Below are 14,243 nucleotides of genomic sequence, written 5' to 3'. Positions count from 1 at the left end.
GAATACTGAAAAGACCAGATCATTCCTCATACCTAAGCCAAGATAAATGGTCTAAATTTTCTTACTGCAGTTGCTAAATTTGAATCCTAAATACCTGCCAAGTTTAAAACATAGCTATCAGGACTTCCCACATCTGGCATTTACAAGAACAAAAAAAAAAAAAGCTACTTTCTGCAAGCTTTGCAGACCTGAGTGCCTGCATTGACTGCTCCTAACCCCCAAAAAACATTTGCAGAGCAAAAAAAAAAACTGATGGCAAAAACTGCATTTAAGGTTTTAGCATAATTTAGCATAGTTCTGTGAGCAGTTGGTAACTTGTTCACAAACCACCTTGTCTTACAGAACACATACGTGAACTACACACACATTGTGCAGCACTAAGAGCAACACCAGAGACCAGATGTATGATACAAATAATACCTTCTTTACCAGCTAGCTGAAAAGACTGTGATCTGACCAGTGGAAGGGAAGTTCTTCTTTTCAAATTCATATCATCATAGGAGGAAAAACACCTAGGAAATTCCAGAAAGCTTTTTAAACACATTTTTCTCAGGACTTTGTCATACACATTTCTCATTAAGAGGCATTCTTGGCAGAAAGACAGAACTATTTGCTGAGGTGCCCAAGAAAGCCTGGCAGATACAGTACTATGCTTGCAACAAGTTATCAAGGCATATTTGTTAACCATAGTAGCCCCAAAATGCTCCTAGGAGAGAGTTATGATCGATAGCTCTTTGCTATCAATTCTCAGTGTGCAGAAAGAAAACTCAGAATTAAAGCAGATGTGTCAGTACCAGCAGACTTAGGAAACAGAAAAAGCTGAAAGAATAATTAAGTTTCGAATATAAGTACCTTACCTTTTGGGGCTTGGGTAGTGATTGCTTTTGGGAATTTTTGAGAGGTAATCTTCACAGAACTGAGAAGGGCTCCTGCACCGCTGCACAAAAAGCACCAAGCCCAGAATGAGGCAGAGAACCAGCGAAATCACCAGGTAAGTCTGGCGATCAGAAACCTGCAGGGATTTGAGACAATCGTTGAAGACAGAACAACTCCATGATATTGCTATTCTTATGTTTTAAGCTTTAAAAGACAAATGCTATGTTCTCAACTCACTTTTCTTTAATTTCACTGAACTTGTTGACATTTGAGTAATTTTTCAGAGGTTTGATGCAGTCTATTGGCTGTGCAGCATTCAAGGAGTGAAGGCCAAATCCCATTAGCTGCTAACAGGACAAGATTTCCCTGTCTCCAGTACCAGCATAACTAGAGAAGCTGCCACTCCTTGCCAAGAGCATCCAAACCTCCCTGAAAGCAATACACTTCCCATAAGAAAACATGCTCAGAAAGTAACTTCTCTGGTTCACTGCTGACATGGATACAATACTATGGCAAATCTAAACTATGCTTTTTACCAGCTGACACTGCAGTACTTCACAGAATACAATTATAATCACTTGATTCAATGTTGTTTCACTAACCACAGCACTCATAAACAGGAGCTTAGCCAGTCAAGCATCAAAGGAGGAGTCTTACTAAGTGTCAGTTCAAGGAAGGTCTTTGGCAATAGGCACAAAATATAGAAGGTCATGTTTATGGTACTGCTTATTATTGAAATGCCAGGCAGGCAGAACATACACATTTGAGAAAAAACATTCCTATTATTGTTGCCAAGATTCCCCTAATCTCTAAAGATAACAATAGCCAGTGGGGAAAGGAGAAGGGTACCTTAGCTCAGACTACAATCACAGGGCCTAGTGGGTCTGCAGTAATTATTACCAATTTTGTTGTGCACAAGACAGCCCCAGTTATTCAAATTTGTAGCTAAAGTTGGCTGAAAGCAACGCTACAGACAATTTAAAACCTTATTTGAGGACTCTGGTCTCTTCAAATAGAGATGTGTTTATGCATCTATTTCCTTTGAGTTCTCATGCCACACTGCTGAAGTGTGATTACCTCACGTTTTAGTTCCGCCACAGTCGCTGACAGGTTGGAAGCCAGCTGAGTCATGTTGGTGAGCTGTGCTTGCAACAGCTGGATTGCCTCTGTCTGACGCTGATCCTGTGGTGAACAGTCATAAGCATGCCATCAGTTGCCAGGTTCCCACTGTCTCATGCACTCATGGCTACCGAATTAGTGTTCTGTTTGACACAGCCAGGCACTCAGTAGCCACATGGCCTGTCCAGCGTTGTTTTCAACACAGTGTTCATGTAACATTTTTATTTGTTAAGTAACATTTCCTAACGTTATGCCAGGTGCATTTCATTAGAGTGACTTCTGCTGTCCTCATCACAGGCAGAGTGAGCAGCCAGCTCCACAGTCACCGTCAGGAGGCCCCAGAAAACACATACAGCTGACCATGCAGAGCTCCAGTCTAAGGACTGATGTACAGCTGCTGTTCCAGGGCCAGGCAGCCAGTCAATGACAGGAGCCCAAACCAGCCAGGAACAACTCATTTGCAGTTAACAACTGCTCCCTGGGAAGAGCCCTAAGAGGACTCTAAATCCTGTGAGAAGGGGAGACTAACCAAGAGGAGCACCTCAGACTGACCACTGCTGATACTCTTCCAAAAAAACCCAAACCCAACCCAGAAAAGACAGTACATGAAAGCTGCTATTTTCTTCATTGTTGATGGGTGAACAAACTACAGACCTAGGACTGCATTTCAGAAACTTTCAGATAATTTGAAAGATCAAGTCTGCTATGCCACTGTAGTGGGTTGAACCTGAGTTCAAGGTTTCTCACAATTTACAATTGCATATTTACAATTTACATATTTAAACCACACGGAAAGGTGGGAATTCTTTTTGTTCCAGCTTGCCTGCCGGAAGGTGGGGGGGCCTCGGAGCCTCCAGGCCCCACTGGGGCCCCTGCCCCCCCCCCCCCTTTCCCAACTCCGCAGCACGGACCCTGGGTTGCTGGGGGGGAACTATCCCAGAGCCACAGGCAGCTAAAACCAGCCATGGACTGCCACACAGCTAAAGGCATCCAGCACGGCCTCTTGGGACCAGCGGGTCCTTATCCTCTCCTCTCCATGTGGAGCTGGCAGAGCCAATGGGAGCTGGCAGAGCCTCCTGTCTGCAGCCAGCACACTTCATGCCAAACTGAAGATGACACCATGCAGCCAGCAGCACAAAGGGAACGAGGCTTTCTCCACCATAAAGCCTGAACAAGGACACTTTTCAACATGGTGGTTTCAGAGCCAGAGAGAAAGTGAGTTGTGCAATACAAAGCTGAACATGGCGACAGGAGAAAAGAGGGCGGTGCCACGATTCTCGTGCGTAGCTTAAAAAAAACTTCTTACATGCTGTGGTAAGAAACTGTAATATCACAAACTGTTTGTCTCTTTGATCCATTTGAAGTAGATGGGGGGATGGAGAACTCATGTGTGGCCCATAAAGATTGTTAGGAGTGCCTATGCCAGGCTACATAGAAGCATTGAGAGGCTTTTAGAGACTTGTGGCAAAGAAAGCCTTTGTGTTCAGGTCAAAATAACTCATCCGTAAAAAGATTAATAACCCCATGTAATAGCCTATGTTTGTCAGTATGAAGGAACTGTGAGATTTTTCATGGAAGAGATGTTTTACACCACAGCAGATTGTTTCTTTCCGGGCGGGTCTGCTGTTGGTGGCAGTTTGGGTACCATGAGAAGCAGAAAAAAACCCCCTTTTTTCCTTAAGCATAAGAAAGAGACTTATCAAGAACTGCAACACTGACTAAAATCCCATGTTCTGTTGTCCTTTGTGCGAGTTGGGTAAAGGGAAGAAAGTGCTGGAAAGGGGGGAAGAGGTTTGCTTTAATTTCTTGCTGTTTCTTTTTACTTTTAATTCTATTAGTAATAAAACTCTTTCTTTGTATTGCAGCCGTTTAAGTTTGAACCTGTTTTGCCTCGCAGCTCTCTAGTTTTCCTCAATATTTTCTTATTTTCCCCTTACGAAAAGAACAGATTTTGCGTGCTTGACACTTAGCTGCGTCAAACCACAACAGCCACATGCACAGCTGCTTTAGTGAATGTTTAGCACAGCAGTTACTGCTTTATTTCATAGCTGCTCAGGAAAGCCAGGATGGCAGAGCAGGGAAAAAACACATTTTAAAGAATGAATTAAAGCTTTTGTTACATTACTACACCTTTAAATGCAAATTTGGCCTAAGCCATTACTGTACCCCTCTGCCTTTCTACAGGTTCAGTATCTTCAGCAGCAGAGGGAAATTGTCAATCCATAATTTAAATTAGTTTTGAAAAACCAACCAAGTTAAAAAATTTGTTTTGAGTGCAGTCACAACCAAGAAACAAGGGTTGGAACTGACCTGGATAACTTTTTCATTCACAAAGACATTGAAGAGTTTTAGCCATTACCAGCTGACAACTGATCTTTTCTTCAAGTACAAAATCAGAAAAAATAGCTTTATTCTAAAACAATGGGGAACACATCTAAAAATCTTATTATGGAGAAAAATAGGGAACCATGGAACAGATGCTTTTAAAAGGCATATCTACAGCTCAACTGAAAGAGGATTTCTGCACCTCTGTGCAACTTTCCATTAAAAGTAAGCCTTCCTAATTAGGAAAAGACTTAAGTACTCCAAACAAACCATACCTGCTCTTCTGCTATTCTTGAGGTGTTCTGAAGTTTTATTATTGTTTTATTGAAAGCCTTCTGCATTTCTTCCATTTGTTTTCGGTACCTAAAACAGAAAGTGTTTAAGGCTGAAATACTAGTGCACAAAACTCCTCAGCTTAGACTTGTCTTCAGAAAACATAACTATGCCAGCAAAAAACCTTCCCTTTGCCCAAAGAGCTTTATTTAAACATCAAGTGGTATCTGCTTTTAAGTCTCACAAATAGAAAAGATGTGTCTTTTTCTATGGTTGTGGGGTGTTTTTCCCTCCCCCCCCTCCCAAAGTTATGGTCAAATCTATTTCAACACTTTCAAGCTTAGTGCCAATTTACTGAATTCACTTTGCGCAGTAAATATAACTGTGAGCCCCCTCCTTGGAACCATTTCTGAAATGGGTACATTTCCCCACTCGCCTGTGGCTAAGGAACACCACAGATAAACACTAATACACAGATACATCCTTCACAAAAAGCTCTTGGTTCCCTCTCCACAGTCACTTATGCAACCAGAGTTATTACAGATAACAGGGTACTTTAAGTGGAAACAATTAAATTTAAAAGGCATTGTAGGTCTGTGACATTCAGTTCAACAGTAACAGAAGGATGTGCCTTTTGTAGAATAAATTATGGGCAGGATTAGTGCCTACATCCTGACAAGACTTTATCCTTTTAAAAAACCCACAGCAATATTCCTCAAAATAAAATAAATGGGATTGTATCTGAAATACAAAGAGGGAAGCCCTGTCTCACACAGAGTAACTCCAACAGCCACCTAGGCTTGGGTCCTTTTCTCAGTTTTCCATAGAGCTTTACACTCTGATCTACACTCTGCCCAGCTTTCCCCTGTACTATTTTTCATAGGCTGGACTCCTACCAATCATTCTCAGACTCACCTCTGACTGAGTTCTTCCAAGTAGCGGCTGCTGAGGGACATGTTGACTTCCAGGGCCTTGATGCGATTGTTCAGGCGCATGAAGACTGACTCCTTTTGATTGGATCCATGAACAAGGTTCCCATTGGCATAGCCCAGGTCTGTGGAATTCTGCAGTTCAGCATAGAAATCTGTAGCTGTTCTCTGAGGTCCCCCCGAGACCGGAATCGCCATCAAAGCTTCTTCAGCTGCCTGATCGTCCTCCTTTGTCTCAGCAGATACTGGAGACTCGACAGGAGGCAAAACAGGTTTCTGCACTTCTGGAACGCTCTCCTTTCCTTCCACAGCATCGCTGGCTACTATGCCCACTGTGCTTTCAGGCTGCAGAACAGTCTCTGTAGGCTTTGAAATCACTGGAGTAGCAACAGTCTCTCTTGTGCTCATCTCCTTTACCTCAGTGGCCACACTGGTCTCAGGGCTTTCTTCTACAACTGAGCTCTCAGCCTTTTCTGTTTCAATGCTGAGCTCACGCACATCCACCTGGGGAGTTGCCCTTGGTGCTACCTGGCCTGAGTCTTCTTTTGCAGGCTCCAACACCATATCTGTTGTGGGGGATGGCTTAACTCGAGAAGTAACTTCTAGGAGGAGGGACTGAGAGACAGTTTGAGGGTGGCTTGGCTCCAGCTCAATGGACTCTGTGGTCTCATTACTGATCTCCTCATGGACTGCACTGAAGTCAACTGCAACAACAGACCCAGGGGGTTTCTCAGCTTTGCTGTCCAACTGCTCAGGCAGAGGCTCCCCTACTGCTGTCTGGGTAGATTCAGTCAGAGCTGGCTGTGGCTGCTGCACATCCACAGGGTAACGTGGCCTTTCCTCACCTCCAGTTTTACTGTGCTGCCGATGCATGGCTGCTGCAACTGAGCACCACTTAAACAGGTATTCTGAGAAGGTGGAAATACAGCACACTGCTGCCATGTCACAGCAGTACTTCTCTGTCTCCAGTTCAAACCATGCCAATGCTTCCTCTTCCTGGTCATCACTGGACAGCAAAGTTACTGTGGACTGGCTTGTATCTTCTTCATACTCTTGCACTAGCTGAACAATTGGGCTTTCTTTAGTCAAATCCACCATTAACTGCTCTTTCTCTATCTGGGGAATATCAGTAGTAACAAGTCTAGAACAGAAGAGTTAAAGTTGAGGTGTTAGTTCAACAGTTTTACATCCTTGCTCTAGAAGACTGTGAAAATAGGATCTTTCAGAAAATTAGCAAAGCTTAGTCCAGTGACCAAAGGCCAGTCTGGAGACCAAAATCCTGCAAGATAGTATTTTTTCTGGTGATTTTCATTCCCAATAGGCAAACACATTATTTCAACCCCTGCCGCTTAAACAGCAAGCCTTCTCAATTAGATATTGCCCCTTCCCTCACCCCTGAAAACTGTCACCAGTTCAAATACCATTTCTTACACAGCAAGCGTCTTACTCTGATGATGCAATCTTCAAATGCAACAATCACAATGTTACCATTGACCTTCCTCAGTCTCACAGCAAGAGTGATAGAAAACCATAAAAACACTAAATACAGCAGAACTCATGTCTTAACATTTAAGAGGTAGAGTCTTGGCCCTAAGCAGCCAAATTATCAGCAATTTTAATCAACTGAAAAACAATAGAAAATCTATATAGAACTTCTCTTCTCAACCTCAATCTGTACATTTGTATACATATTTTCATTAAGGAAAGTCTACTGAAGTATAAGCTTCTTCTAAACCAGAATTTTGTCAATATAATTTAACTGAAGTTTCAGCAATACAATTTACATTCCTAATTAGTGTCCCTTGCAGAAGACCACAAAAGTGGTATTAAGCAGTATTAAGTCAGTTTCTGTGCCAAAATAAAACATGTCATAATGGAAATAGCTATAATAAACAGTAACTAAAACAAATTTCTCTGGTTAGTGCAATTACCATACTTACAGATTTTACCAAATACTTGCCTTTTCATTTAAGTCTGCATGCCATACCTGAGCATTCTACTACCAAAGACTGCAGACTGGCACACGTTAGTCTCTGCTTGGAGCACATTACAAAAACACCAAGAGCAATCACTTACTCTGGTGAAGGAACAGGTGTTGGTTCAGGCAGTCTTGGTGCAGCTGTTGAAGTTGCAGGGGTGGCAGTGACATTTTCGGACACACTTTTGTTCCCTGCTGCAGGAAGGAGGAAAATGTGAACACAGAAATTCAAGAACCATCTTTGTTTTCAACATATTCTGAGGTTTAGGTTTATTATTGGGGGGGTTATTATTAACTGCACTACCAAATTAATTGCAGATGTCATCCAAAGTTATTTACATGAAAATGCTACTGAGTTTATGAATGTGATGTTGTGGACAGTCTCAAAACACTTCCAGAAAGCAGCAGCAAGTTATGACTTTACAACTTAACTTGGGTAAAACAGAGAGCAAAGATCTCCAAATAAAGCTGAACAAGCATATGTGTCATCTTTGTATGGGTTCTTTTCTCAGCAAATTCAGCATCTTTGTTCCACTTTTCACAGTCACTAGGTTCTATGGCACTAATCAGGTGTGCCACAACAGGTGAAAAAAAGTCATTTAAACATAGACCATCCAACTCCTCACCAAAAAAAACTTTCCAGAATGCTTTTCATCTAAAAAAACTACACTACCTTCAGTTTCAGATGACTCTTCAGTTTTGGCTCCAAGCATATTAGCAGCAATGTTCACCATACTTAGGATAGCATCTAAAAGAGACAACAACGACTCAACAAGAGTACTTTCAGAGGGCCCAGAGATCACCAGCACTGAGAAATCTGCTCTTTTGCAATACTTGCTCGAAACGAATCAGTGTAAGGACATAAAAATATCTGGTCATTCCATTACACTGGAGGCAGCTGTTTCTTTTAAAGGTAAGTGTACAAGCTAGAAACCTCTATTTGAAAACCTGTATCAACAACATCCACATACCTGGCTTACGCATATATTTATTTTAAGGACCTGTTAAGTAGAACAGTTCCTCTCCCCTCTGAATTCACAGAAGTAAATTCCAAGAGGGCCTGCTCTACATCAGCACAGATATTAAATACAGCTACTCTTTGGTCTTGATACTGAAAACAAACATAATTGCCAGGCTTATTTAGAAGGTGAGAATTGGGTAAAGAGCACCATATTGTAAACACACAGAAGCCGGCTTGATTTTGCTCATTTCTCTCCCACCCACCAACATATAGCAGTGTATGTCACATGGCCAAGGTCATAATGTGAAAGAGGCATTTTAGTAGTAATGACAAATTCCTTGGGCTCCAGGAAGTTGTGTTCAAAACTTTGATTCTGCCTTTGATGCCTCCAGAGCATGTCAGAAACTGCATTCCTGATTCATGTTATTTATCTGGGTTTGTATTCTGTGAAAAGTCGTAATAGTCAAAAGATGCTAAACTTGAGCTATGCATGGTTTCTTACTATTGATGGAGAAGCAGAAAATGAGGGAGAATACGGAGTTGGTGGAGAAGCTTTACAATCTGGGAGAATGGCAGGAGAAAGAACAGTGAGCCACCCTCCAAGGTTAAGATTCGTGGAAGACTGCAGAATGCTTCTTATGAGATTAAAAGTCCGAGAACCCCTCTCTCAGAGGACCCTCTTCCTCACCCTACATTTAAGATGCAAAATGGAAGTCTGTCACCATTTGTCTATGTACATATTAAAAAACCACAAAAAACCAACACCCAAAAACTCTCCTCCTTCCAAAAGAGGACTGACCACCCTGACAGAGGAAAGGTCTCAATAACAAAATCCACCAGCCAGAACTAAATAATGGTCACTGCAATGTTTCAGTGCATTAGAGAGACAGCTGAGCACCATCAGCAACAGCTGCTTCAAATCTTTTAATCTTAGCTTTAGTAGTCTAAAAAATTAAATGAAAAGTTACTGCATTGTTGAAACAGTGAATATAAACCTGTAATACTGCCCTTGCTGACAGATCATGTGAATATGCATCATCAAGATAGCTCGAAGATAGAAAGTCTGAAAGTCACAAATAAGAGATAAGCAGTGTCAGGGAAGAATTTACTGCTTTATCTCATCTGTGAAGAAGCCCACATTTAGAAATAAACTGCTTTTTCCACTATCAAGTTCCCTTTTGAAAACTGTTCTAAGCTGTGAATGTTACTAGCCATGACCTTATTCTCAGGAGACAACAATGTTCTAGAAAAAAGTATGAAAGATTTCTGTAGCTCTGATCCACTACAGGATGAAAGTAAAGCCTGACTCCAAACAGCATTAACTGAGTGCAAATCTACACTGCAATAACAAATCTTCATTAGCTGGGACAGAAGGAAGAATTGTACACTGCAAGAGCTCTTTAGAAAATGGTGTGTGGATGTGACAGTAGCCTGAATAATTCAGGAGTGAAGAAGATCATTAAAACTGAATATTCAAGCATTCTTAGCCAAACAAACCCTACACCTGGAGGTTTTCCAATGGGAAAAGCGAGAAGAGACAGTCAAGAACCTTTAGTGCTCTCAAAAAACCACACAGCCCTCATGAAGAACATAAATTACAATATTTACGTAAAGCCTTCTCAGAAATAGTATTCTCCATCCTTCCCTCCCCCCCTAAAGTTGTACAAAGTAAATCTTTGTATTGCCTCCTGTAAGTTAAGCACTTTAATTAAATACAGATTTCCAAGTTCCAAATAACTAAGGTTCGACAACACTTTAGTCCTGGCCATTTACAGCCCTGTGCAACTTTCACATTCTTTTCAGTACACAGAAACCTTAAGTACAGAAAACAAGTTGCCACAAAATAGATATCCTTACAAATTGAAAATTCATTTTTAGAACCCTAAGAATGATCCCCCAGCTTCAAATTTTTAATTATTCCTATGGAACTAAACAAGAATCACAATAAATTGTTTCAGCAGAATATGAAAGTTGTAGATGTTGCATGACAAAATGATATTCCAATTTCAGTTAGCACATCTTGTTTTAAGCACAGCAACAACTTTTTCTAATAAATCATACTCACTTGTAGCAGAACCAAGAAGATTTTTTGAAGATTTTTCTTCCCCTGTGTTGTAATCCAACAGATAATCTATGTATAAAAATAGAACAACTTGTGACTATTAAAATTTAATGTGTCATGGGCAAAGAATATAAACCTCAAGATTTAACATATAATTCAATGATGTGGATTTGACAGCATAGAAATAAAACCACAGAGGACAGATTACAAACTGAAATGGACACTAAGAATAGATCTGTTTTGTGTGAGCTTCTTTATTTTAGTAATCCTTAACTACTGTCAGCACATGAAGAGATTGTCTATTCTGCCAAGTAAAACAAACTTATTATTATAATCCACATAGCTACATCAAACACATTGTTTAAAACTTAAAGGGATTGTTGGAAAAGCCCAGAAATACTGAGATACTGTCAACAAGCAAATTCAGAAGTCAAATCTTCTGTCATATGCAGGAAGTGATGAGCCACCAAAACCAGCACAAGAGCTGTCTGAATGGCTAAAAATGCACGAAATATTTGCTTACCATAATCTTCATCAAACAGTTCCTGTCGTTCAGACTGATACTGAGAATCAGCTATTTCTTCATACTCTTCAACCATGCTAGTACCAAATACTCTATGATAAAAGTTTTAAAATAAAAGCCTATTATTAGTAATCATGGGACATAATTGATAAGCAGTATTACCTTTATATAACAAATAAATTAGAGATACAGTAGTTGCAGTCAGTTAACTAGAATCAAGCAGCAGGGATGTTTATTTTCTCTAAGTTGTATCTACGAAGTCCCCTGCAGAACTGAAACAAGATCCTGTTTTTCATCCTAATTCCAAAGAATCTTTTTTCTTCCTTTTAAACTCATACCTAGACTTCCTTGTCTTTAGCTTTCCATGAGCTTACACCTCCTCTTCAGCTTCACTTTTGACTTGCTTTAGGAATATCTATTCAGAACTACCTCACTTTGCATACCATATTCTCTTTGACCTATTCTGCCAAAATTAAATCAAAATAATCCAATTTAAAGCAGTCTTGTGAACTAAAAATATGGTTTGACTTCTAACACTAGAGACCTCCCAGGTTCAAAATCTGTTTTTTAGGAGCAGTACAGAGGGTGATGATTCTCTGAATTACAAATTCACAGGTGTTTCTACTCAGACATTCCAAGCATTACTGACTGCATGCACCTGTGGCACCAAGCAACACAGCACTCACCACACCTGCTCTTTTTAGTTCACCACTTGCTCCCCGTTTTGCTTGGTCAGCCTGGAAATGCTCATGTCCTGCTGTAAAGCTGCTCAAGGCTCCTGTTTCCTCCCCTCCCCCCCCCAATATAAACTATTCCTTACATACTGGAGAAGCAAATAAAAAGACTCAAAGCTTCTTTAAACAGATGTGAAAGACACTACACAGAAGGCAAGTCAGGCAACTACTTCAATTCACAATACTTACAAATAATTGCAATTGAAAATTGGAATTGTTGCCCAACTATTATGAAAACACACTAATCCTCATTGCAAGGAGGTAGAAAGACTAAGCAAAACACAAAGTATTACCTTATAAGACTTAAAGGACAAAAATGTTCTGATCCAAAGTGTGATATCAACTCCACCTAAAGAATAAAAGGTATTTAAAATAAAACCTCAAAGACTCAGAGAGTCAAGAGTTCACTTAACATATACATTCAATCTTGAAATTGCAAGTTTTGTTTACTCAAGGGAGTTGCAGATTGCCCACAGCAGAAGAAACCAAAGATTTACTCTTGCCATGCATTAAAGAGCTGAGCCGCAGCAGAGAACACCCCCAGCCCCATGCATCCATCACTCCAAAAGAAGAGGTTGCTAACCTTTATGTACTTGATGAACATCTGAAGCGAGAGAAAGGAAATAAAAAAAAAAAAAGTAGATGTCAGTACAAAGGCTGAACACATGCCACAGGCAACTACAGAGTCCTGCTGGGTTTAATTCAGTACTATAAATGCCTAAGATGACAAGCTGTGAAGGATTAAGTTGTAATACTACTTCATCTGCCTTGGGTAGCAAGATTTCATTTAGCCCTTGTACCTTGCAGATTGAAGGCAACATGCAACAAGTGTTTTATTAGGGAATTTAAGTTATTCAATTTTTCAGGACAGCATGATTGCAGATAGAATACTGAAGTGTGTTAAAGGTACTAAGTGTATTTTTCCCCTTAAAGAGCATAGATTACAGAAAGTGACTCAAAAGGAGAAACAAACCCATGTAGCATGCACTCTATATGTACTGCCACTGCTTCAATTCAGTACAAACTACTTCAATTAAGAGAAGCACAACTGCAAGAAATAGAGCAGCTGATGACAGACTTGAAAGCTTCAGTCATCTGTGTCTTTCTAGTGCAACCTTGACTACACACTGGTATTTACTTAATCTGAATTAATTTGCAAGTGTAGAACACATTAATTAAACCACTATGTAGACACTATCACTGAAGCACTGGAGTAATCTGCAAGTGAGACCAAGACAAATATTCCCATAAAATCACGTTTACAAAAAATTCCACCGTTTTTGATACAAGTTCAGTAAACTACTTCAAAAAATTTTACTTTTTGAAAACGTTTTAGACTCCTTCTGTAGACTAGACATACTCAGAACTTGTTTACTTTTTGCACTATAAAGTGAAAACATTACAAGAACAAACCTTTGGAAATTTTACCATGCTGTATTATTCAAGGCAGAGCACTGTATCCACCAAGGGACTAAGTGCTGCAGCATCTACTGGAATTCTGGAACTTCAGTGACAATGGCAGCTACCTTAAGGCATTAATTCAGCCAGAAAACAGAATTAAAAATAAATGAAAACTCTATTCTGTGACTCACGCAGAATTTCTGGGTAGAGAGGTTAGACAATTATCATTCATAGCTACTTCTTCATAAAAGCACAAAGCATAATTAAGGAGCACAAACTAATTTTTTTTTTTTTTGGCAATACCATAGTTGGAAGGTAACACATCACTGAAGAAGACCTAAAAGGTCTGTATTTTATTTGAATTCAAACCTTCGCTACAATCCAAAATTTTCACAAAAGCTTTTATCCAAGTTCACGCACCACATTAATTATTTATGGAGTTTTATTCCCTTTGAGTCTCCCAAGTAAAGATAGTTTAATGCAAACTGTTTTGAAGGTGGAGGTATCATGGCAATGCTCCAGTAGCAGTGAGCATAAATAATTTGCCAGAGTCAGAGTTATGACTGAATAACTGCAAAACTGCACTTGGAGTCTATAATGAGAACCAAGGTTCAACCACTTACACTTTCAGATTCACTGAAGTGTACAGTACAACACAGTAAAAAATACCAAGAAATATGCATATCCTGATTTTGCTCCAGAGAGTGAGTGTGCAGTGTGTGTGTATACATATATCTATCTAGATAGATAGATACAGATATGTGTATATATGTAAAGCAGGTACAGCCAAGCAACAAAATAGGTCAAGATTCTTCTGATCTTACATTCAGGGGACAGTTGGTTAAGTCAAATAGAACAGAACATTGTCTAGATTTTTCTTAATTCAGGTGTCAACTAAGTATGTACTTGGACGCAAGGGGCTTCCCAAGATCCTCTCAATTACCAAAGTGAGGAAGGTAATAGGCTCATTACCGTGACAAGAATTTAGTACACAGACAACCCCAGTTGGGGCCACTAATTAACCAAGGGCAATTAATGCTAAGGTAGGCTTTGATAACACAT

The 14,243-nt window shown here is 40.0% G+C and overlaps 1 protein-coding gene across 6 annotated transcripts in view; it reads right to left on the bottom strand.

Annotated features, from left to right (window-relative positions):
- SUCO (SUN domain containing ossification factor) overlaps nucleotides 1–14,243 on the bottom strand; it is a 40,253-nt gene that overhangs the window by 2,806 nt on the left and 23,204 nt on the right. For 2 of the 6 annotated variants that reach the window (XM_048312825.1, XM_048312820.1), the window contains 11 exons: nucleotides 12,364–12,384; nucleotides 12,074–12,129; nucleotides 11,047–11,138; nucleotides 10,527–10,592; nucleotides 8,174–8,248; nucleotides 7,599–7,695; nucleotides 5,509–6,663; nucleotides 4,596–4,683; nucleotides 1,954–2,058; nucleotides 858–1,012; nucleotides 421–512 (listed from right to left, as the gene is read on the bottom strand). In XM_048312825.1, coding sequence (XP_048168782.1) covers nucleotides 421–512; nucleotides 858–1,012; nucleotides 1,954–2,058; nucleotides 4,596–4,683; nucleotides 5,509–6,663; nucleotides 7,599–7,695; nucleotides 8,174–8,248; nucleotides 10,527–10,592; nucleotides 11,047–11,138; nucleotides 12,074–12,129; nucleotides 12,364–12,384 — 2,002 coding nt within the window. The remainder of the gene's footprint in view (nucleotides 1–420; nucleotides 513–857; nucleotides 1,013–1,953; nucleotides 2,059–4,595; nucleotides 4,684–5,508; nucleotides 6,664–7,598; nucleotides 7,696–8,173; nucleotides 8,249–10,526; nucleotides 10,593–11,046; nucleotides 11,139–12,073; nucleotides 12,130–12,363; nucleotides 12,385–14,243) is intronic. The other 4 variants (XM_048312822.1, XM_048312821.1, XM_048312823.1 and 1 more) reach the window with 4 other exon arrangements.

This window comes from Corvus hawaiiensis, chromosome 9, assembly GCF_020740725.1.
Source record: "Corvus hawaiiensis isolate bCorHaw1 chromosome 9, bCorHaw1.pri.cur, whole genome shotgun sequence".
NCBI lineage: Eukaryota > Metazoa > Chordata > Aves > Passeriformes > Corvidae > Corvus > Corvus hawaiiensis.
Note: the sequence above shows the minus strand (reverse complement) of the source record. Positions and strands in the feature narration are given on the sequence as shown.